The sequence below is a fragment of the Mytilus galloprovincialis genome, chromosome 1 (genome assembly GCF_965363235.1).
Source record: "Mytilus galloprovincialis chromosome 1, xbMytGall1.hap1.1, whole genome shotgun sequence".
NCBI lineage: Eukaryota > Metazoa > Mollusca > Bivalvia > Mytilida > Mytilidae > Mytilus > Mytilus galloprovincialis.
The window spans coordinates 86,336,179-86,359,187 of NC_134838.1; the positions used below are offsets into that span (position 1 = coordinate 86,336,179).

General features: G+C 30.6%; 2 protein-coding genes across 6 annotated transcripts in view; one reads left to right on the forward strand and one right to left on the reverse strand.

The window, feature by feature from the left end:
• Positions 1-16,720, reverse strand: part of LOC143042871 (phosphatase and actin regulator 1-like) — a 57,118-nt gene extending 40,398 nt beyond the window's left edge. For 2 of the 4 annotated variants that reach the window (XM_076215394.1, XM_076215363.1), the window contains exons 1-2: positions 16,500-16,720; positions 10,877-10,912 (exon numbers count right to left, since the gene is read on the reverse strand). In XM_076215394.1, the coding sequence (XP_076071509.1) occupies positions 10,877-10,912; positions 16,500-16,611 (148 nt within the window). In that variant the 5' untranslated portion in view covers positions 16,612-16,720. Of the gene's footprint in view, positions 1-5,935; positions 6,577-10,876; positions 10,913-16,499 lie in introns of those variants that run through there. The other 2 variants (XM_076215369.1, XM_076215376.1) reach the window with 2 other exon arrangements.
• LOC143042896 (syntenin-1-like) lies at positions 6,243-22,790 on the forward strand. 2 transcript variants are annotated; one of them, XM_076215413.1, is made up of 9 exons: positions 6,243-6,346; positions 12,517-12,632; positions 18,531-18,604; positions 18,884-19,087; positions 19,403-19,573; positions 20,311-20,486; positions 21,167-21,338; positions 21,707-21,798; positions 22,555-22,790. In XM_076215413.1, exons 3-9 carry the CDS (start codon positions 18,551-18,553, stop codon positions 22,607-22,609), a joined length of 924 nt encoding a protein of 307 aa, XP_076071528.1. In that variant the 5' UTR covers positions 6,243-6,346; positions 12,517-12,632; positions 18,531-18,550; the 3' UTR covers positions 22,610-22,790. The 2 variants fall into 2 exon arrangements, with proteins under 2 accessions (XP_076071528.1, XP_076071523.1); XM_076215408.1 differs by lacking the exons at positions 6,243-6,346; positions 12,517-12,632 and adding an exon at positions 16,829-16,971.
• Positions 22,791-23,009: the final 219 nt, after the last annotated feature.

Here is a 23,009-nt window from a genome sequence, read left to right on the forward strand (position 1 = left end):
AACAAAAAAACATTTCAGTCAAAGCATACCGAATTAGACAAGGGGTAGAAATTGTGAAAATATCCATAACAGTAAATTCCTTTCAGATGATGATAAATGCAAACACATGGCTTTAAAAAAACAATATATTTAAACATGTGATAAAAAAAAAAAAAAAAAAAAAAAGAAACCTGAGTCTTGAGAAAAATCAGATCTTCAAGCTTTGTACAAAGTTAAAATGATATTAGGTTCTTATGATGAAATTTTCTGATTGAATAATAAGAGAAAGCAGACACATCAATTTGACTATATCAGCCATTAGTTTTCTTGTTTGAATGGTTTCACATTTTCTCATGTCTGGACATATTATACCTGACTATATGGTGCTTTTTTCATTGTTGAGGGCAGTATGATGACCTATAGTTGGTTACATCCACATCATCTAGACTCTTGGTGGAAAGTTGTATTATTGGCAATCATATCATCTCCTTATTTTAATATGTATCGAAAAGAATACATGTAAAGTTAAATCAAAGTTAAGTGATCTTGTTTTGTTTTACTATTACTGGTGATCAAAACATCTTAACCATCCCCAAAAACTTTCCCATGAAAGAGTATATTAACTGATTTGATTTCGACAAAGAATATTATAAAAAGTACTTAAATTTCCCTTTTGTATTCTTCCCTATTTATTTTAGCAATGTATTCAATTATACATATAAAGTATCGTTTTCTTTGGAGTCCTTCCAACTAACTTCACTGAGAGTGTTACATTACATGAACAATAGTCTACAATATATATATAACCTTTTAAGCAGAAAATTGGCTAAATTTAAACAGCATGAGATTTCTGTATGATGAAAATTGATGCTGCAAGATATGCTTTTATATTGATCTGCAATGGCATGAATGTAAATTTATACTACATCTATTAAAAAGACTTAGAATTTTACTATCAAACTTGAAAAGTGAAAATAAAGATTTTTCATATCCATTTATATCACAGAACCAAAAACATGGGCTTTAAGGTCAGATTGGTTGGCTGATTGATTGTTTCTTGCTTAATATCATGCATAAATTAGCACAGTATGTATGTACTACAATGGCGGAACGACTAGAACAAAGGGATTGCTAATAGAAATTAAGGATATGTTGGGATAGGGGCAGAATTTTTCTAGCAATAGGCCACCTCACACACCTTTAGAGGGTTGTTATAATGGTTCTTTAGTGTACAACAGAGCATGGTGGCACCTATACATAGCACCTATTCCATTGATGTGGCTGTATATTGATACTTTAGCAAGGTTTTACTACAGAATGAAAATCTAAATCTGCAAATGGTAATATAAATCTTATGGACATGATTGATGCTAAAAGAAGTTATGTATACCACCAAGAGAGGTTTGACAGGAATAAAGGAAGCTAGGAATAAGGGGCAGTAAGCAGGGTAGGGGAGGGAACCCAGAGAAGAGGAGAAATAAAAAGTAAGGATATGCTAAAATTGTGTTTGAAGTAGAGGGGTGGAATGGGGAGTATAGGGGAATCAATAACCCCTTACTCATCTTTCCCCTCATAAAAGGAAAACAGTGGACAAATGTTTCATCTTTACATAATTGATCATGGTCAGAGTATAGTACATTGTAAATTCCCTGAGGCTAAATTTTGATGTTGGAACATATCTAGTATAGTTTAACCAGATGCTCCACAGGGCGCAGCTTTATACGACTGCAGAGGTTGAACCCTGAACGGTTGGGGCAAGTATGGACACAACATTCAAGCTGGATTCAGCTCTAACTTTGGATTGTGATTAAAATTGTTGACACAGCATAGGTTTCTGACACAGAATGAATGTGGTCTAATGAACTTAAAATATTTTTTTTGCCTTTGAGCAATTCACTATGCTGTTGAATATTAATCCTCTCAAAAAAATGTTTGAAGAAATTTTCTTTTATTTATGTAATCTGAAATGAGGAAAATTTAACCGCCCCCTTTTTTTCACATCCCCCTTTCCCTTTTTCCAAGACTGATCTCAATTCAAATTTCTAATGGAGTTTGCAACATTAACTACTCATTTAAATACATCATAAAATATTAAAATGTAAAATAAAGTGCTTGTTATCACTGAATGGTAAAGATTGTTTTAATTTATCAGTTGGTAGTAAAAGTGAATATACATTGCATATTGTATAAAACAATGATTTAAGTTGATTCAACTACTATTCTGGACAAAGAAAGATAACTCCAATTGAAAATTTCTTGCTATTGCACAATATTGTGCAATTAGATATTTCTTGCTATTGCGCAATACTGTACAATTGAAAATATTTGCTATTGCACAATACTGTGCAATTGAAGATTTCTTGCTATTGCGCAATACTGTGCAATTGAAAATTTCTTGCTATTGCACAATACTGTGCAATTGAAGATTTCTTGCTATTGCTGAATACTGTGCAATTGAAAAATTCTTGCTATTGCACAATACTTAATATAATAATTTTGAATCCTGATTTGAACCAACTAGAAAACTGGGCCCATAATCAAAAATCTAAGTACATGTTTAGATTCAGCATATCAAAAAAGCCCAAGAATTCAATTTTTGTTAAAATCAAACTTAGTTTAATTTTGGACCCTTTGGACTTTAATGTAGACCAATTTGAAAACAGGACCAAAAATTCAGAATCTACATACACAGTTAGATTCAGCATATCAAAAAAGCCCAAGAATTCAATTTTTGATGAAATCAAACAAAGTTTAATTTTGGACCCTGATTCGGACCAACTTGAAAACTGGGCCAATAATAAAAAAATCTAAGTACATTTTTGGATTCAGCATATCACAGAACCCAAAGGATTCATTTTTTGTTAAAATCAAACTAAGTTTAATTTTGGACCCTTTGGACCTTACTGTAGACCAATTTGAAAATGGGATCAAAAATTAAGAATCTACATACACAGTTAGATTTGGCATATCAAAGAACCCTAATTATTCAATTTTTGATGAAATCAAACAGAGTTCAATTTTGGACCCTTTGGGCCCCTTATTCCTAAACTGTTGGGACCAAAACTCCCAAAATCAAACCCAACCTTCCTTTTATGGTCATAAACCTTGTGTTTAAATTTCATTGATTTCTATTTACTTATACTAAAGTTATTATGCGAAAACCAAGAATAATGCTTATTTTGGGCCCTTTTTGGCCCCTAATTCCTAAACTGTTGGGACCTCAACTCCCAAAATCAATCCCAACCTTCCTTTTGTGGTCATAAACCTTGTGTTTAAATTTCATTGATTTCTATTTACTTATACTAAAGTTATTGTGTGAAAACCAAGAATAATGCTTATTTGGGCCCTTTTTTTGGCCCCTAATTCCTTAACTGTTGGAACCTCAACTCCCAAAATCAATCCCAACCTTCCTTTTGTGGTCATAAACCTTGTGTTTAAATTTCATTGATTTCTATTTACTTATACTAAAGTTATTGTGTGAAAACCAAGAGTAATGCTTATTTGGGCCCTTTTTTTTGGCCCCTTATTCCTAAACTGTTGGAACCAAAACTCCCAAAATCCATCCCAACCTTCCTTTTGTGGTCATAAACCTTGTGTCAAAATTTCATAGATTTCTATTTACTTAAACTAAAGTTATAGTGCGAAAACCAAGAAAATGCTTATTTGGGCCCTTTTTGGCCCCTTATTCCTAAAATGTTGACCAAAACTCCCAAAATCAATCCCAACCTTCCTTTTGTGGTCATAAACCTTGTGTTAAAATTTCATAAATTTCTATTCACTTTTACAAAAGTTAGAGTGCGAAAACTAAAAGTATTCGGACGACGACGACGATGCAGACGACGACGCCAACGTGATACCAATATACGACCAAAAAAATTTCAATTTTTGCGGTCGTATAAAAATGATTAGGCAATAATACATAAAAAGATAACAAGTACAAAATGTAAAAATAGACCAGTTCAAACTAACAACCTACTCCTCATACAAAAAAAGACAAACAAACATGGTCCAGATAGCTTGATTTAAAACAAGCATAGGTTATTATTTACAAATATTGGTTCACTAACTAAGACTTATCAAATTAGTATTGCATACAAGTATGCTGTACATGTATATATATTATAATAAGATGAATATTGGCATGATTGGGGGAATTGTGTTTTCAATAGTGAACATTTCATAGAAATCAGTTGAGAATTGAAATATTTTTTTACATACTTGATTTGCATAGGACTTTTTTCAGTAAAAAAAAATTGTAAGGTTTAAAGTGTTAATGCATTGTGAAAATGAATATTTCATCAATGAATTTGAAGTCAGATATTCTCATGAATCTCCTTTTCATATTGGATACAATTTTTTTAAAGTCTGATGCAGACATTTTGGAGTCAAAGCGTTTCAACTGAGGTACTACACAGGCGTCAAAAGGCGTCATTATGGAGTAAAGGGGGTGGCGTCAAAAGGCGTCATTATGGAGGAAAGGGTTAAGGAAAAATTTGAATAGCTGTATTTGTATTAAATTATAATTTTCATTTGCACCTTGCACCTTGCAGAATGGCTTATTTTAATGTACAGTACATGTATACACATCATAATTAACATGTTCTTTGAATCAAAGAACAATAATTCATTTTGTCACATTTCATGACATGAATAAATGACAATTATAAAGGTTCTTATCTTCTCTCAAATGTCTCTGACATAAACAACAATACATTTTTTTAAATACTGTGCCAGATTCTCCCACTAATAAATTTAACAATAAAATAAACATTATGACAATGTGTTGCTTTGAGAATAAATCTTTTTTTATGTCCATGATTTGACTACAATCCTTAAAAAGCTTGTCTGCTGTCAAACTGTAACCTAATAAACAACTATAAATTATGTATTAAGACGCACTCTTATATTTAGACCACTATTAGACTTGTTTGTGTGACCAGATTGGAAAAATACTTTACCCTCCCCAAACAACCACACACACAAAATAAAAATTTTGTATAATCAGTAGATTGAATTAATCCATTTTCAGTACAATCCAGAAATTTTTTTTGTACAAACATTTCCAGTGTGAAGGATTGGCCATTGTTATTACCACTTTTCTTCATTTAAAAAAAATATTTGCTCAGTAAATTGTAATAAAAAAACATTACCAAGGACAAGGATTTGTATACTATACACGGACACAAATCCTTGTCTAGGATCATCTGGATGATCAAGGATCGTTTTCTATAAAACCAGGTTTAATCCACCAGATAAGAAATTGCTAAGTAAGGAATATGACCATTGTTATCCATTCTTTTGATGTGTTTTAGCTTTTTTGATTTAGCTATTTGATAGGGGACCTGCCATTATCCTCGGAGTTCTGTAGTTTTATTTTACTTTTTCTTTATACTATAAAACATATGGTCCTTACTCTTTCAAATCCAAAAAATCAAGAATATCAAGGAACTAAGAATGTATTCTTCCTCTTTCCTTTTTTTATCATTTGAAGAGATTATATGATAGACAGGTTTAAATTTTCTTTACATAAAATCTTTGCTAATTCCTTTCCTTAGTATTCATTATTTCCAGCACCTCTAAAACCAATCTGTCCTTGCCCTTAGCTTGTATAAACAATGTGTAAGTAAACAAATCTAAATGTTGTAATTTAAACCAATAATAATCAATGTATATTAAATTTACAAGGACAATGCACTGGACAAATGGTTATTTTTAGATCAAGTACCATGTACAAACAATTTAATAGTATCAATAAAGTGAAACCACAATTATTAAGTCCATCCATACATGGTCATTACATTTATGGTATTTCAACAGTGGCATGCCACAATAGATAACAATTGGATGTTCTGTTTAGAATAAAAGTGTACAAATAATATTTGCAAATTTACTACCACAAATTGATATTAGCAATTATAAATACTAAATGAACAATGTAAAAATAAAACAATAATACCTTTGTCGTCAGCTTTTATCTCTTTCTCTTTCTTTTTAGATTTCTTTTTTCTTCGAAACCTCATATTTTTTTGTCACAAAACTAATCCATTTTCTTTACATATAACAAACGTGAAAAAAATCTCAGCTGTTTAAAGAAGTATCCTTTTTGAATGAATGAAAAATAAATTCCTTATCCTCAACAGTTTAAACCTCCTTGGTACATTAAACTTCAAGTTAATACTCTACTATCTTTGTAGAAATTTCACACACGAATGAATTGTGATTTTCCTGTGACAGGTCTATGAATCTGACACCCCTTAGGCTCTGTGTAATATACGATTTGTGTAAGTAAGACTTAGAACACACCTACTGGTATATAGATATGAATATCATTAATACACCTGTGATAATCTAGGTCAACAACAAGAATGTGAGTACTACATCCTTTCTATATCTAAGATCGCATTTCAAGTAATTTCACAGTTAATTTCACAATGTTGATACAAGTTATTTTCTGGTGTTAGTACTTTAACCATACAACTAGTTTAGTGACTTCACATGTTCAAATTCACTATAATTATCCAAATATTTATAAAATTCCAAATATTTGATGGGATGCTGTCTAAAGCTGTGTTTTCCTAGAATTGTTGTTTGTTAGTGAGAATGACCAGAAACCAGAGCATTCCAATATAAATTGATTTTACCAATACAAAGGATTTCAGAAAGGTAAACCCTAATCAATATTATATTATTTGTAAACAGAGCTGGAAATTTTAATGATTTTATACTATCAAATTTGTGTTATTAGCTGATAGCTTGGTCAAAGAGGGAATTAAAATATTTATTGTTATTTTTTTTTCTTTCACTTACTTTTTTTCAATTTCTCATTAACCTAAACTTGCCTGTGTAAAAATACAAGTACCACACATTATTATCTATTTATTAGTATGAATGATATATAGAAGTCGGCTAAATCAGTAAATGCAACTTTGACTCATGAAGAATTTTGGTTTAATTCCTCCAATTTAAGAAATTGGCTTCTATTATTTTTAAAAAATAAAATACAAACATGTTACCATTCATAACTAAAAAAGCTGGTGTTGAACAAGGTAGGACTGATCTGATTTAGATAACAATTTTCTTTGTAAAAGAGTACTTCCAAATATATAACGGGTAAACAATATGGAATTGATGACTAAATTTAACTGAAGCTGCACTTATCCACAGCGACCACTATACTCTTATATGTAATATCGTCATGATTGTTAGGTGAGATTATAATGATTGACTTTTACTTTAAGGTGGAGAGGGGGTTTCTAAGAGTTTAATCACTAATACATGTACCTAATGAATGTACATAATGTACATAAAGTATGCTTTTTCGGTCTTGACTCTGTACCCATATGAAATAATTTGACAACGTTACAAAAACTAACTAGATCAGGTAGAAATGAATGGCTCTTCAATGTTATCAAAATTGATATACCATCCAAAAATGGAACCATAAAATGTTAATGATAAGATAAAATTTGATAAAAAAATATTAAAACAAACAAGGGATTATCTGTGTACTAAGAAACATTTATACTACTGGTAAGTACTGGTTATAAAATATGGTTCACAAAATTTGCACAACTGTCTTCAAGTTAGAAAAATGTAATGTAAATGGACTGCTGTCCTACTAGTAGTGTACTAAAATGTTCAACAAGCCTAAACTTATGACACATTTGGTCATGCTGGAGTCTTTATTGCTTGCTTTACAGTTTGGGTTGCCTCAATGTTGAAGGTGGATTATTTCATTACTAACACATTTGCTGTTATTAGTAATCATATATATGAACAGACAGAAAACTTCCATACAGAGTCCTTAGTAAAATATTCAAAGCAGATTCCAAAATATAGATTTCAGCTTGCCCTGTGGTTTCAGAGGAATGATTTTTTTTCATAAAATTGTAAATAAAGTAGGCAGATGGACAATGACAGACAGATGGTAAAAGCACATTGACAATTTATTAATTGGTCAAGATGAGTAAAGAGCTGACATATGACATTATCTCAATTCCATCGTGAAGTACAAAAACATGGGAGTATATCAAATACTTTTATTTTTGTTTTCATTATCCACATGTCATGCACGTAGAGATTTTTAAGTTAAGCTTTAAGCATATTCTATATTCACCTCATCATGCTCATAATAACATTCTTAATAATCATTTTTACCTAAAAACTTATAAAACAACATCATTGCCACAATAAAAATCCCTATTGTTTTCCCAAGAGGGTTTAAGCATGGTGATCCCCACATACATTAATTAAGATCCTATTCCATTAAAATATGAAATTCCCTATTACCCTTTATAGCTAGGTCTCATCTTTCATAATTCATGGCTACCACAGTAAATCCAATCCCCAAACATCCCTTTCTAGGCCCCATCTTTCAAAATTCATTACTACAATCCTTTCAGTGTACCCCCCCACTTTAAAAAAATATCTAAAAAGAACACAGTATTACTGAATGTAAAATGCTTGTAGTCTCTATAAATAAAATTTTCATGATTTTTTTTACATATACTTATACACTTGAAAATGTGTCAAAATTACATTAGTCTAATGGCTATCATGTCAAAACTAATATATAGAACAACATTTTGACATTGACTTTCAAATTAGAAGGATTATAATACCAAACCTTATCTACTGGGACAGGTCAAATATTGAACATGCATGGGCCCTCAAACTATAAACCATTTTCAAATAAGATTTTTTACACACCATTATTCTTGCTATTTATTTAGTGAAGTTTTTATTGTTATATATGTATAGTTGAAACCCCTACATCATAAACTACATGTAAATTAGCCTAATCTCTCTGTAAATCATTGTCATAAATCCACCAATGAAACAAGTTGATTTTCAAATAATTAAAGATTTACATATTTTTCATGCACAACCTATTCATGTTTTTTAAGTCTATTTTTCAAGTTATTGAACCCAGCCTAAAAAAACTAAATATAAGTAGCTTGTACCAGTGAATTACATACTATAAATATGCAATTATTTCATATTACCATCTTTTAGATAATTATTTCAAACTAAATTCACCTATGTAATTTTGTCATAATAAAATGAAAAGCACCAGATAATTTTTCAATGAAAAGGTTAATCAGAAATTTACACTTGAAATATTTTTCAAATTCATAGTAAATACATTACTACTAAAATAAAGGTAAAGAAAATATATATAAAACATTTTCATCAAAGTATTTATTTGTAAATCTAAAAGATAATGAAATGTTGTGTATATTCATTGTAAGGAATTGCCTGTAGCTTGTCACTCTAATGGAAATAAACATGAACATTTACTCTTTTTTTATATTATTTTGATCAGACGTTTCCATTTTATCTATTTCAAGCTTAAATTTCACTAATGCAAGATCAAATTTAGAAAATCTGGCTACGACAAGTAGTAGAGCATTGAAATGTCTGATATTATCAAATGGTGACAACATGTGTATGTCTGAAGGCAATATTTCTATGTAGTCCTTTAACAGCAAAGTGTAACAGATGGCTTTGATGACAAGATGTAATATTAATCATTTATCAGCTGATCACACAAAGCCATTAATGATTTATCAGAACTATTGCCTGATCATAAGTCAGGTACAGAATATTCAGATTTACCTCCCTTATATCAAGTTATTTTTAAGTCCAATAGAATTATCTCCCTTGCCTAATGTGACTGCACAGTTTTGTTTACCCATTTTATTGCTTTAGTTTAAAGATAAGTTTAACTCTAAAATATATAAGTACAATCAATACAAAATAAACATCAATTTTACATATTATAATATTTTGTAAAAGCCTTGCAGACATGCAAAGATTTATAATGATATAGGGAAAGAATTTGGATTCACCTTATTATTCCTCATTCTATCAAACCATAGGAGAAAGCTCTAACTGATAACCACTAACGCACAAATTCTCTAACAAAAAAACAAAGTTTCAAAATAACTTTTTATCCAAGAAATAAAGTTTTTGTATACATAACTATCATTTAAAATATTATATATACGGCATGCAGAAGGAAATCAGCAATGAATGCACATTTAAACAGATAACTGGGAATCTAATTGATTATGATTTGCAATCGAGTTAAATTTGCAGTGACAAAATTGCCATTCATCATCTTACAAAAAAAAAGTCCATAATAAAATAATTAGATTTTGGCCAGGATCTTGAATACTTTTATACATGTATAGCCAAATTTGCTTCCTTTACATAATAAGCTTATAGCCTTCTTTTCTTGTATCATGCATACTTTTAAGGCTTAAACACTGACATAACAGGGTTATCTTTATTTGTTTTGAATTCAACTTTCAGGTATATTTCATGTTTGTTTTTGTTGCAATAGTAGATAAGCCTGGTAAGATTAAAGCACATACTCTATCAATGATGTAATATATTCTTAAGATATATTGGAGGCTAAAGTATGCATCCAGAAAGAATGAAACACTGTTAAATCTTTATCTTTGGCAAATATCTTTTTTAAAACTACTTTTGAACTTTTTCGTAATTGTTATTCGAGATTACTCTCCCTTTTCAAGAAAATTGTCTCTGTCATTTACTTTTCTATTTTTCGTGCCCATGAACATGACAGCTTCATAAATGTCAAGATAAATGAAAAATACTTTACAGATATTAAAAAAATATCAAATGCAATAAATTACAAAACTTCAAGGATACTTCAATGATAATCCATGAACATAATTAGAAAAAAAAATACTTTAGAGAACAAGAAAGGTACAATATATATCTTTTCAGCCATCTGTCAAGCTTGTTGAAGAGGTTGAGAAAATTACTGAAACAATTTAAGCATTGAAAGAATGTAAATTATATGGATATACGCCTGTTTGTCTGTAGAAATGTTGATACAACATTAAAAAATAAAATACAAAAATACCTCCATCACTGTCTGAATCGCCAGGATCATCTGTACCTGTCAAATACACAAGTTCAAAATGAAAATGTGTAAATTATGCTCTGTCAATCAAATATCAAATAAAATTGTAACGAGTGATCTGTTAAGGAAGTATGGTAAGTCTTACCTTGCATACTAATTATAATTGAACAGAGTAGTTTAGTATGAAATTAAACAGGATGTCACGTGTAGTTTCAGTAGTAGAGGAAACTGTCACTAACTGTAAGAGGATTTTATCAAAAAATCATCAGGAATCAGTTACAAGTACATGAATGTTACAGACAAATAAATGTAAAATTTGCCCATATAGAAAAACACAAGAGGCTTAGTTTCAAGGACAGTGTGGGATCCAGATTTTTTTATAAGACGGGGCCCTTTTCAGTCATGCTTATGTGATTCCCTATATAATCAACCAACTTTTCTCACAAAAATAATCCGCCTTTAAAGGAGCATGTACTGTTTATCTAGTATAGTTAAACTCCTTCAGTTTCGCTGTGCATGATTCAGTTTTAAATCAATTTATACTGTAAATTCAGAAATAATTGTATGCATTTTATTTTAACATTGCAATTATTGAAGAATGAACAAAATTATGAGATTAATCATTGATATTTAGGGAAAAGCTGCATATATTAATAGATATGTATGTATCAAATATCTGAATGTGAGTTCTTATTTTTGCGATACTCACCTAGTCCAATTATCTGCATAAATAAAAATCTTGAAATAATTTCTGAATTTACAGTTTCACCCTCAGTCATCATTCTAACAATACACATAGTTTTGCAATATTTTCTCTTGTTCTCAATTCCACTTTTTAAATTATAAAAAAAGTGGATTAAGTCAGTCAGTCATGTGTTTAAATAAAACAATGTTTCATCACTTACTTTTGGGAGTTTATAATTTAGCTCCAAATCTTGAAGCACTTTTAACTCCTATGTAATGTGTTTGCAAATTAGTGCTACATGTAAATAGTATGCTTAATAGCAGTACGTAAACAAAGACATAATTCCTGCAAAGTTTTGTGTGAGATTAATACAGTACCAGTCATAGCCTAATTGAAAGATATTATTACTGTAAAATTGAGAAAGGAAATGGGAAATGTGTCAAAGCTACAACAACCCGACCATAGAGCAGACAACAGCCAAGGGCCACCAATGGGTCTTTAATGTAGCAGGAAAAACTGCACCCGGAGGCGTCCTTCAGCTGGCCCCTTAAAAAATATGTATACTAGTTCAGTGATAAAGGACGTCATATGTGAATGCCATATACAGCAAAAGATAAGGTGTTTGTGTTGAGGCCCTGCAAATCAACCTTCTTTTAGGTTTTATAAAATATTCACCAGAAAAAGGTTTACGTTAGCTCTTATTAAACTAGCTTTTAGCCAGGGTAAAAATCAGCGTTTTAACTTTTAATGGAACTACACAAAATAGCTCGCAAGGTATCAGTCCAAAGGAGGAATTGTTACCCTAACTAGAACGAGGAAGTATACTAATAGGCGGGCATGTCTTTTGATCTAATATCTTAATGTTGAGTGCTTGCAGAAAACAAATTTTTAATAATTTTTTTATACATCTTTGAAACACTATATATAATTCATTTTAAATTCTTGTTAATTGCAGATGGTTAGCAAAAGAAATAGTTGATTAGCTTTTCTGTGACAAAGAATATATTTCAATCTGTACAAGTATGTGACTGTCAAGTTTGTAACTAATCTGGTTAGACAGAATTTATCAAGGTATTTGTCTACATTTTTCTCAGTTTTAAAATCAAGTAAGGCTGTAGAGTCTGACTAGTGTCAAAGTTTTGTTTGCCAATGACACACAAGTTAACCTATTTAGGGACTGAATCACAAGGATGAATGTATAAAATATTAACTCAGATTTATTTATATGAGGAGACCTAGGCGTTATGATCAATAACTCAAGATTTCCAAGACATAAATGTGCTATATATATGATATCAATGATTATTTTAAACCAACTAGCAAAACCGCTTAAACAGTGATATCTGCCTATTACATTTGTAACAACAGTTACAAAGTTAAAAATGCAAATATGTGTATTAAAATCCCAGATGCTCCGCAGGGCGCAGCTTTATACCACTGCAGAGTTCGAACCCTAAACATTGGGGCAAGTATGGACACAACATTCAAGCTTGATACAGCTCTGAATTTGGATTGTGATTAAATAGATGACACAACACAGGTTTCAGACACATAATGAATGTGGTCTAAGAACTTTTTAAAAACTTAAAAACTTTGAATTTTAAATTGGACATTACCTATTACATGTACTATGGTCCAATATCCAAAATCTAAATACATGGTTAGATTCAGCATATCAAAGAACCCCAAGAATTCAATTTTTGATGAAATCAAATAAAGTTCAATTTTGGACCCTTTAGACCTCAATGTGGACCAATCTGATAACCGGGCCCAAACATCAAAAATCTAAATACATGGTTAGATTAAGCATATATCAAAGAACCCCATATACACAATTTTTGTTGAAATCAAACAAAGTTTAATTTTAGACCCCAATTTGGACCAACTTGAAAACTGGGCCTATAATAAAATATCTAAATACATGTTTAGATTCAGCATATCAAAGAACTCCAAGGATTCAATTTTTGTTGATATCAAACAAAGTTTAATTTTGGACCACGATTTGGACCAACTTGAAAACTGGGCCAATAATAAAAATTCTAAGTACATGTTAAGATTCAGCATATCAAAGAACCCCAAGAATTCATTTTTTGCTGAAATCAAACAAAGTTTAATTCTGGACCCCAATTTGGACCAACTTGAAAACTGGGCCAATAATCAAAAATCTCAGTATATGATTAGATTCAGCATATATATATATACATGTATATATTATATATATATATCAAAGAACCCCAAGAATTCAATTTTTGATAAAATCAAACTTAGTTTAATTTTGGACCCTTTGGACCTTAATGCAGACCAATTTGAAAACGGGACCAAAAATTAGAATCTACATGCACATACACAGCTAGATTCGGCATATCAAAGAACCCAAATTTTTCAATTTTTGACCAAAACAAACAATGTTTAATTTTGGACCCTTTGGGCCCCTTATTCCTAAACTGTTGGGACCAAAACTCCAAAAATCAATCCCAACCTTCCTTTTATGGTCATACACCTTGTGTTTAAATTTCATAGATTTCTATTTACTTGTACTAAAGAAATAGTGCGAAAACCAAAAAAAAAGGTTATTTGGGACCTTTTTGGCCCCCAATTCCCAAACTGTTGGGACCAAAATTTCCAAAATCAATCCCAACCTTCCTTTTATGGTCATAAACCTTGTGTTTAAATTTCATAGATATCTATTCACTTATACTAAAGTTATAGTGCGAAAACCAAAAGTCTTTGGAGGCTGACGCGGACGACGCCAACGCCAACGTGATACCAAAATACGACCAAAAGGTTTTCTATTTTTGTGGTCGTATAAAAAGCAGGGCGAGGTAAAAATTTAATATGTCATGTTAGTGGTAGATTGACTTTTAAAATATTAGTCAGATTTAACTTATTAAGCTTGATATGTGTTAATATGCCTTCTGAATAGACAGTTCTGTAACATGTAAAGGACACATTTCAACAAAGATCTATGAGAAGAAAACAAAAATAAACACCTAATTATTTAATTCTATTCATTCTAGGCTTCTAGACTATGTCTACATGTACATGTTTTACAAAAAATAAAATCCCCATGTAAATTGTTCTCAACACTCTGAAATCCTCTGTCATCTTCCAAGTTCTAGTATAGATGCATTAGCATCTTGACTTCATTGATGGTCTCAAGTACAATACAGTTATCATAAAACTCATTTATGCTTCTCTGAAGGTTCTCTTGCTTCGAATACAATCAGAGAATCTTTCTTTGGTCTTCGATTATGAAATTTGTATTGCCTTGAAATGCTTGAATGTCTTTGTAACATTCCTTTGTAAGTTAATTATTTTGAATTTGAAAGTTAGGGAAATAAATTAACAAGTTTCTACTCCAATGCAGAGTAACATTACAAAAGTTCAGAATTCATGCATTTATAAATTTTATGTCAATTGATACTTGGACGTTTTACTTACAAAGAACTACTACACAAGTTTATAAATCAATCCAAATTATAATTTATATACCAGTCTCACTTCTATGTAATTGTATTTTATGCAAACTATTGCAAGATATCATTTGCTCAAATTTGATGCTGTATTTTGAAAAAAACAACATTCACGACGACAGGCAACATGCCTTCTGAAGAAATAATGGCTGTGAAAATTAACATGTAAATGTCATTCATGGTAGTCATGGTAGTACAAGTGTCATCACCATCCCGCAACAAGCAGACATTTTCTACAGAAAATTAAAATAGAACCCAGAAAGATAGGGGAGACAAAACGGGCCTATTTCATTTTTTAAAGACATACGTACACTGTCTAGCTGAAATATCAACAGAAAATCTTTAGCATCCACAAAGTACATGTACATGCATAGTGAAAACTATCTCAGAATTCCAGCCAAGACAAACACAAAGTACATGTACATGCATAGTGAAAACTATCTCAGAATTCTCAGACAAAACACTTTTATTATTCAGTTTCCTACCAAGACAATTAAATTTGGAACATCCTACAAGTCCTAACGACCATTATTACTTACATTGTAGATTCAAATTTCAATTTGATGAATGACCTGGAGACCCAGGTTATTCTGGGTAAAACATGTCATGGGTTATGGTTATTGTGACACGACCACAGTCATTTTTTTTTTCATGTATGTCACAGTTCAAAATGATTGACCTACGGTCAACTGTGGTAATTTAACTAATTCTTTAAAAAAAACTTTAGATCGGTAAAAGCAAGTTGTTCACAGATATACACCTTATTGCTAATCCCGGCTGACCCGGCCGCTTGAACTTTTGACTCATACAACAATCACTTTTCCATTGTGGCGTCAGATATTTTGTTTTATGACGTCAAAATTTTACGGGAACCTGTGTGATATCCAGTAATGGCGGACAAATAGCAATAAGGTGTATTGTAAGGGGTCCCCATTTGTGACGCAAGTAATTAAGGGTTGACACACTATCAAGTAAAGTCTCTGATTAGACTTAATAAACAGTAGAACATGTAGAATACAATCAATGCAATTTGAAAGGCATTTAACAAAAACTTTCAAAATGTCTTAAAAATTGCCAGTAAAGACTAATTTCCGATAACAAAATTCGGGCAACATATTTCTTTGTATGTTACCAATAGCCATTGTCATTAGACAATTGATACATGCAGTGTTTCGGTGTTGTCTGTTGAAACTGACAAAGTGACAGGTACCTAAAATTCATATTATTTGATTGAAAGAGGAATAGAAAACAGGACATCCTTAATCATAATTCTGTCAAGAAGTAACTGTTTGACATACAAATTTTCAAGACATGATTTAATAAGTTCAACCGATTCAATTATTGTGAAAATTGACAAAGGAAGTGACTAAATTTTGAACTGGAATTTTAAAGTTTATATCGACCGGGGTGGGGACATTTTCTCTTTGTTTAATGGCTGATTTGATAGAAATTTGTTTATTATTACCCTTGACAGACAGTGTGTCTTTTTGTTCGTCCAGGTTTGGTTGAGGATCACTGTTACTGCGCTGTCGTGTGTATTTTTGTCCAGTTACACTTTCATCTGTTTTGGTGGCCATGATCGGTGATGGCCATTTTAGGGATTACTTCCGGTTTGATTGGGGGGTCAACATTTTGTCAAAAAAATATCTCCTTTTAAAGATAGGTTTTGGCAACTGAAACAAAAAACTATCAATCTGTTCACATAATTTATTATTTTATATTTGATAAACAATGGTCACCGGAAGCATCGTGATGTTTACTGTTACTAAAATTAGAAGTGAAAGTCAAGGGCACATGACTAATGACGTCATCTAATCAGGAGACATTGTGAAAGGGGTAATAGTCATAATATTCACAAAAGACACATAAATACATATCTACCTTTCATTCAAGAAGAAATATTGTCAAGAGGAAAATCGAATTATTGTCGATAACAGGTACTAGATAATATTTTAATTGATTTTGTTTATTAAAGTATGATCAAGCATTAATTCTGATTCAGAAAAATAAATAATACGACAACAATAATAAATGTCAAATTGACTATTATGCTGATTAAGGAAACATAGGTTAAAAAAATGCAACTTGGTGTTTGAAATACTAAATAACATGCTGTCTAACAGAAAGAATTTGATCTACAGTTTCAGTACTAGAATATAAAGGTGTGTGTTTTTTTAAGATCAATAATGAATAAACAACTTCCTGAAAGTCATATCCTATTTCCTCACCTTTATTACAGTTTGGAAATCTGTAATTCAAATGTTTGGTTTGATTTTGAAAATTCGATTTAACCATATAACAGTTTGCTTGTTGAAAAAATAGTATTTTGAAATATCATGAATATGAAAATCTCACATTCACCAAATGTACAGTTTTTAATGAAAAGATAGTTATCTATATATGCAGTTGTTAATAGTTTTTGGGGTATATAATGGATGACAAACTAATGAATTTAAAATAATTAGAACGTATCCAAAACAGAGGCATACGATTCATCAAGAAAAATTACAGGAGTCGAGAAACAGGGTCCATAAACATGAGACGACAACTTGAAATGTAGATACTAGAGGAAAGAAGACACAGCCTTCGTCTTATTCTGATTAACAAGGTTGTTGAGGGTCTGGTGCCGGCTCTGCCAGCCGACAATTTTGTCATACCAGCACAACCTAAATGAACGATAAAAGCAAATATGTATTCAAATTGTGAAACTGACAATATCATCGATGATAAGTCATCAATAACACCAGAGGACAAAAAGTACCAAACAGCAACAAACCACAGTATAAACATTCATTTTTTGTGGAAACAACTATTCACTGGAACCAACTACCAGATAAAGTTGTGCATGCAGGTTCTGTAGAGGCATTTAAGACCGCTCTACAAGAACACTGCCTATAACAACGGCGCTCTTCTCCACCGTGTATAAAAGCCTAAACAGGATACTACACGTACCACTACAGATACAGATACAGATAATATAGTCTTCACTGCAAAAAACAATGAAATCTAGAATACTTATCAATTTACATTTGTAAATACATTAATAATACATGCATCTGATGTGGTATTTGCAAATTCAAATGGGGATAAATTTACTACATGTAGCAGCAATATTCATATTTAAATTTACATACAACATTCTGTTGATGGAAAAAAGTAAAAAACAAAAACGTTTTTCCAAATATTTTTTCAAAAGTGAAAGTATTATGAAAGATATGAAGATAAATAGAACCTTAAGCTTGCTGACAGACCCATCTGTAGATGTACTATACCCCTCATCTAACATTCTAAAAGTCTATTGGATGACAATACATTTGAAATCCACAGCTCAAAGATTAATTTTTTGATTAATTGCTGCTTTATGTTGTACATGTTCCATATGTTCTGAAAGGTATAATATGCTGATGTAGCAAAATGTCATATTTATAAAATTTATACATGTACATTGTATGTTTTAATAAATTAAATCATTTGAATTATACATTTTTCTTTTCAGATCTACTTAAGTAAAACAAGATGTCTCGTTTATACCCAACATTAGAAGATATGAAGGTTGACCAGATGCAGCAGGTAGGGTTTAAATGTCATTGATTTGGAAAAGTCCTGGCAAGGCCCTGTTTTAGTTGTTAATTACATGTATTTTGTTAGTTATTTTGTGATTATTTAAACTTGTTAGTTATATTTTTTTACAGCTTCAGAGATATTAAATTTATGATGCACATTCTTTATCTGATAATATTTTTAGTGTACGTCATCTAAAAGTGCTGTGTTCCATTTTATGTGTAAAATGTACTTTGTTTATAAATTCTAAATTGGCAAGAACAAGTAAATGTATCTCTTATATTTTAGGCTCAGCATCAGTATGAGTCATCAGCTGCAAGTCAACCAATCACATACCCCCAACAAGGGGCACCTGCTACCTACCCACAACAAGGAACAGCAGCTCCCTACCCACAGCAGAGTGGTTCATCTCTGTATCCATCACTGGGAGAGTACATGGGATTAAATCTCACACCAGAGTTTCTTGAACAAAACATGCCAGTAGTAGCACATGTAAGTTTTAAATCCTGCAAACTGAAAAGTTTTTTTTTCATAATCTGCATTTTTTTAATTTAAATATTGTTAAATTAACATTTATTAAGGCTTAGAGCATACCGAAGTATCTTTCAATTTTCTCTCTCACTTTCAAGAATAGATTATCAATTTTTTTCACTAATAAATCATTGAAGACCGAAACATCTATAATCAATTCGAAATTCACTCAAAGAATAAGAATATAGGAAAAATATCTGGAGTCAATGTTTAAGTTCTAATTTGATTGGAAACACTAATAGTCTATTGTATATAAGTATTTATTAAATGTTTCAGAATATGCAGATAGCTACTACACCAAGTCCTAGTCAGTCTATGATTGCACCAATAACTGGACAAGGAAACAAAGGTTTAGTAAGAGCTGAAATCAAAGGAGGTGTTAGGGAACTAGTAGCATGTAAGGATGGTGATGGCAAAATAGGTCTTAGATTACGTCATATCAACAGTGTAAGTCATTTATCTACAAAATAGGTCTAAGATTACGTCATATCAACAGTGTAAGTCATTTATCTACAAAATAGGTCTAAGATTACGTCATATCAACAGTGTAAGTCATTTATCTACAAATTCATTCAAAATGATTTTTAAAAAATCACGAAAGGAATTTGAAAATGTATAAAATGAACATTTATTCAAAAACAAATTCCAGCTACATCCTGTACATACTACATGTAATTGCATGAAGACTAAAAGTTATCAATTCATTAATTACATCAGTATAGAAATATTTAGAATTTGATAAAAATAGATTTATGTCTAAATTTTACATTTATTTTTATGAATGTTAAGAATGTGACAAGATAGAGAGTTATAAAAAGGATGAGTTAATTCATCATTTTCATGTCAAAATGTGCTTGCATTGAAATTTTCAGTAATTATTTTTGTGCATAATATTTTTGCAATCACTTGAAGTAATCTCAAATTATTTCTAAACATCAGGGATTCTCAATAGATTATTACAAATATTTTGAAAAAGCATATAATTGGATGTATGTGAAAAAAACTACCAATGTGCTATGAATTCTGTGATTAGAGAAATGGTGTTATAATGGTTAAAAAGTAGTAGTGTTATCCCCTTTGGTCATATTATAGGATACAAGATAATGTCAACAATATTTTTGTCTATAGTTGCATCCACTCTCATGAAACTCTTTCTCTTCTTATGTGAATCATATTGTTTTCAGGGTTTGTTTGTTGCTCTTGTACAAAATAATTTGCCAGCAGCTCTAGCAGGGTTACGGTTTGGGGACCAGATTTTACAGATCAATGGACAGAATGTAGCTGGGTGGAATACAGATAAAGCACATGAGTTCCTGAAAAAAGCAAATCCTGACAGAATTACATTTGCTATAAGAGACAGGTAATTTACTGGATAGTTTATCAGTACTTTAAAATATCTTACATGTATACGATAGATCCTGCTTCTTTTAGACAGATGATGATGTTCAATTTTTTTTCTTAAGGAACTCTGTAATTATTAAAAGAAAAAAAATCAATACATAGGGATTTTAAACTGAATAATATTTGATGGAGGGTTGCCATAAAAAATTCTAAAACTGTTCAACTACTTGATTAGAAATTGTTTATATTATTCTTTTAACCTTTTCCTTTGCTTTGCTAATTGCAAAATAGAACTTGTCTGAATATTTAAAGTACAACAAAAGGAGATTTGTTTGGATTTAGAGACACACCAAAGCAGTCTTTTTAAAATAAGTAATAGTAAATAGGAAGGAATTTTATAAAACAACTATAATAAAGTCTGAACATGCCCTCACCACAATCCTTATCACTATCTACAAATTCATAACAACAAATATAAAAAAGAAAAAGAACAAATTTAGATGCAAAGATGTTATTGTAAGACACGTTGAATTTTAACTATAGAAATGGCTTTAAGTTTTTTGACAAAAAATGGCAAAAATTATATAAGGAATTAAACACTTTTTATTTTGCAAAGAATTAATTATTTTGATAATCCAAATATTATTACTTGCATATACACTTAAATCAAAATTTCTCATTATATATATATATTTTCAGACCGTTTGAAAGAACAATAACAATGCAAAAAGACAGTGCAGGGTACATTGGTTTTGTATTTAAAGATGGAAAAATTAAATCCATTGTGAAAGATTCATCAGCAGCAAGGAATGGCGTGTTAACAGACCATCATCTGATTGAAGTTGGAGGCCAGAATGTTGTTGGTTTAAAGGTAGGTGTAAATCATACCACAGCTTCCTCTATTATATCTTAATTCTTATTATTTCAAAGGATTGATTTTTTTGAAATAATAAAAAAGAATGAAGAAGTATTTTTGAATGTAATTGATAATATTATGAATCAGAATAAAGAACATTGAAAAACTACCGGTAATTAAAAGGTGCATATGCTTTATTTGAAGATACTGGTATTTGAAAATGCATATATTTTCTAATGTACATGTGCATTTTAGGAACTTTCTGTTTTGAATTTTCCTAGGAGTTAAGTATTTTTGTGATTTTACTTTTAAATATAGGTTCTTATAAACACTTAATTGATATTTCATGTTATATTTATTCTTTATCTGTATTTATTTTGTAGGATGACAAAATCTCAGAAATCATTGATGCTGGTGGTAGATCTATCACAATTACACTAATGCCATCATTCTTATATGAGCATATAGTGAAATGGTAAGTTTTTAAATACATCTGAAGTCTATATATACATCTTTAGATATGGAAATCTGTAATTTTTTTTAATTTTTTTTAATTTTTTTTTTTACGTCTTTTACTTTACACTGTGAATAGTTATGAAGATAATTCCCTTCATTTTGAGATTGCTAGGAAATGACCTTTAATAGTTTTATATATAAAAGAGAGGATTATTCATTTATGGATTGCCATCATAACAAAATAAAAAAGGATTAGCATTCAAACTTATAAGTCAAAGAAATAGAGCACACCATGACTAAAAGAAAAATACCAAACAGGCGTAAGATCATTCCTAAAAACTCGACATAGAAAACATAAGATTCAATCAGAACTACAACAAAACTGGAACGTTAAGATGTTCTAGTCCTACCTGTGATGTCTGTTATGATGTTTATTTGAAGAAGAGATACAAATGGTGGTGGTTCTCTCTGGGCACTCAGCTTTCCTCCACCAATAAAATCTGGCTGCCACAGTTTAGCCAAAAGTGATGAGAGTTGTATTAAATATAAAAAATCAATCAAGTTAAATCTGGTGATAATCCTGGATATCATAATTTAGAAAAAAAGGGCAAAATAAATTAATTTTTAATTTGAAAAAATTCTGGTATATGCAGAAATAATTCAACATTAAAAATCTCCCACTCAGTCTCCCTTTGTATAACTATATTGATTTACTATTATATGTATTAAGATGCCATTATGTTAAATCATACAGAATTATATATTTATTTTGTAGCATGGGTAACAGCATTGTAAAGAAATTGATGGACCATAGCATTCCAGATGTGTAAAAACAAATAAAACATAGACCATAGACCAAAAGGTATAGAGAATGTCCTGTTATAAATATGTCTTTATATTAAAAACAGTCTATTATGAGATAGTTGTGGACCCAAAGGCTATTAAAATTCTGTGATAGAGATAAAAATTAAACCACTAGAAATCCACAGAAAACTCTGTTTAAACTATTCTGTTGATAAAAGGGAAATTTATATGTTTGTGGTTACTTTTATACTAGTCTGATTTGTTTTTCTTCCTAAGGTAAAAGCTAAACAGGGAATCTGTGAAATATGAATGTTTCTTAAATACACAATTTCCCCACAAACACATGTTTGGAGTTAAACATTTTTATTTTGTAAAGACCTGTATTTTAGTATATTTATACTTCAAAAACTGAATTTATAAAAAAAT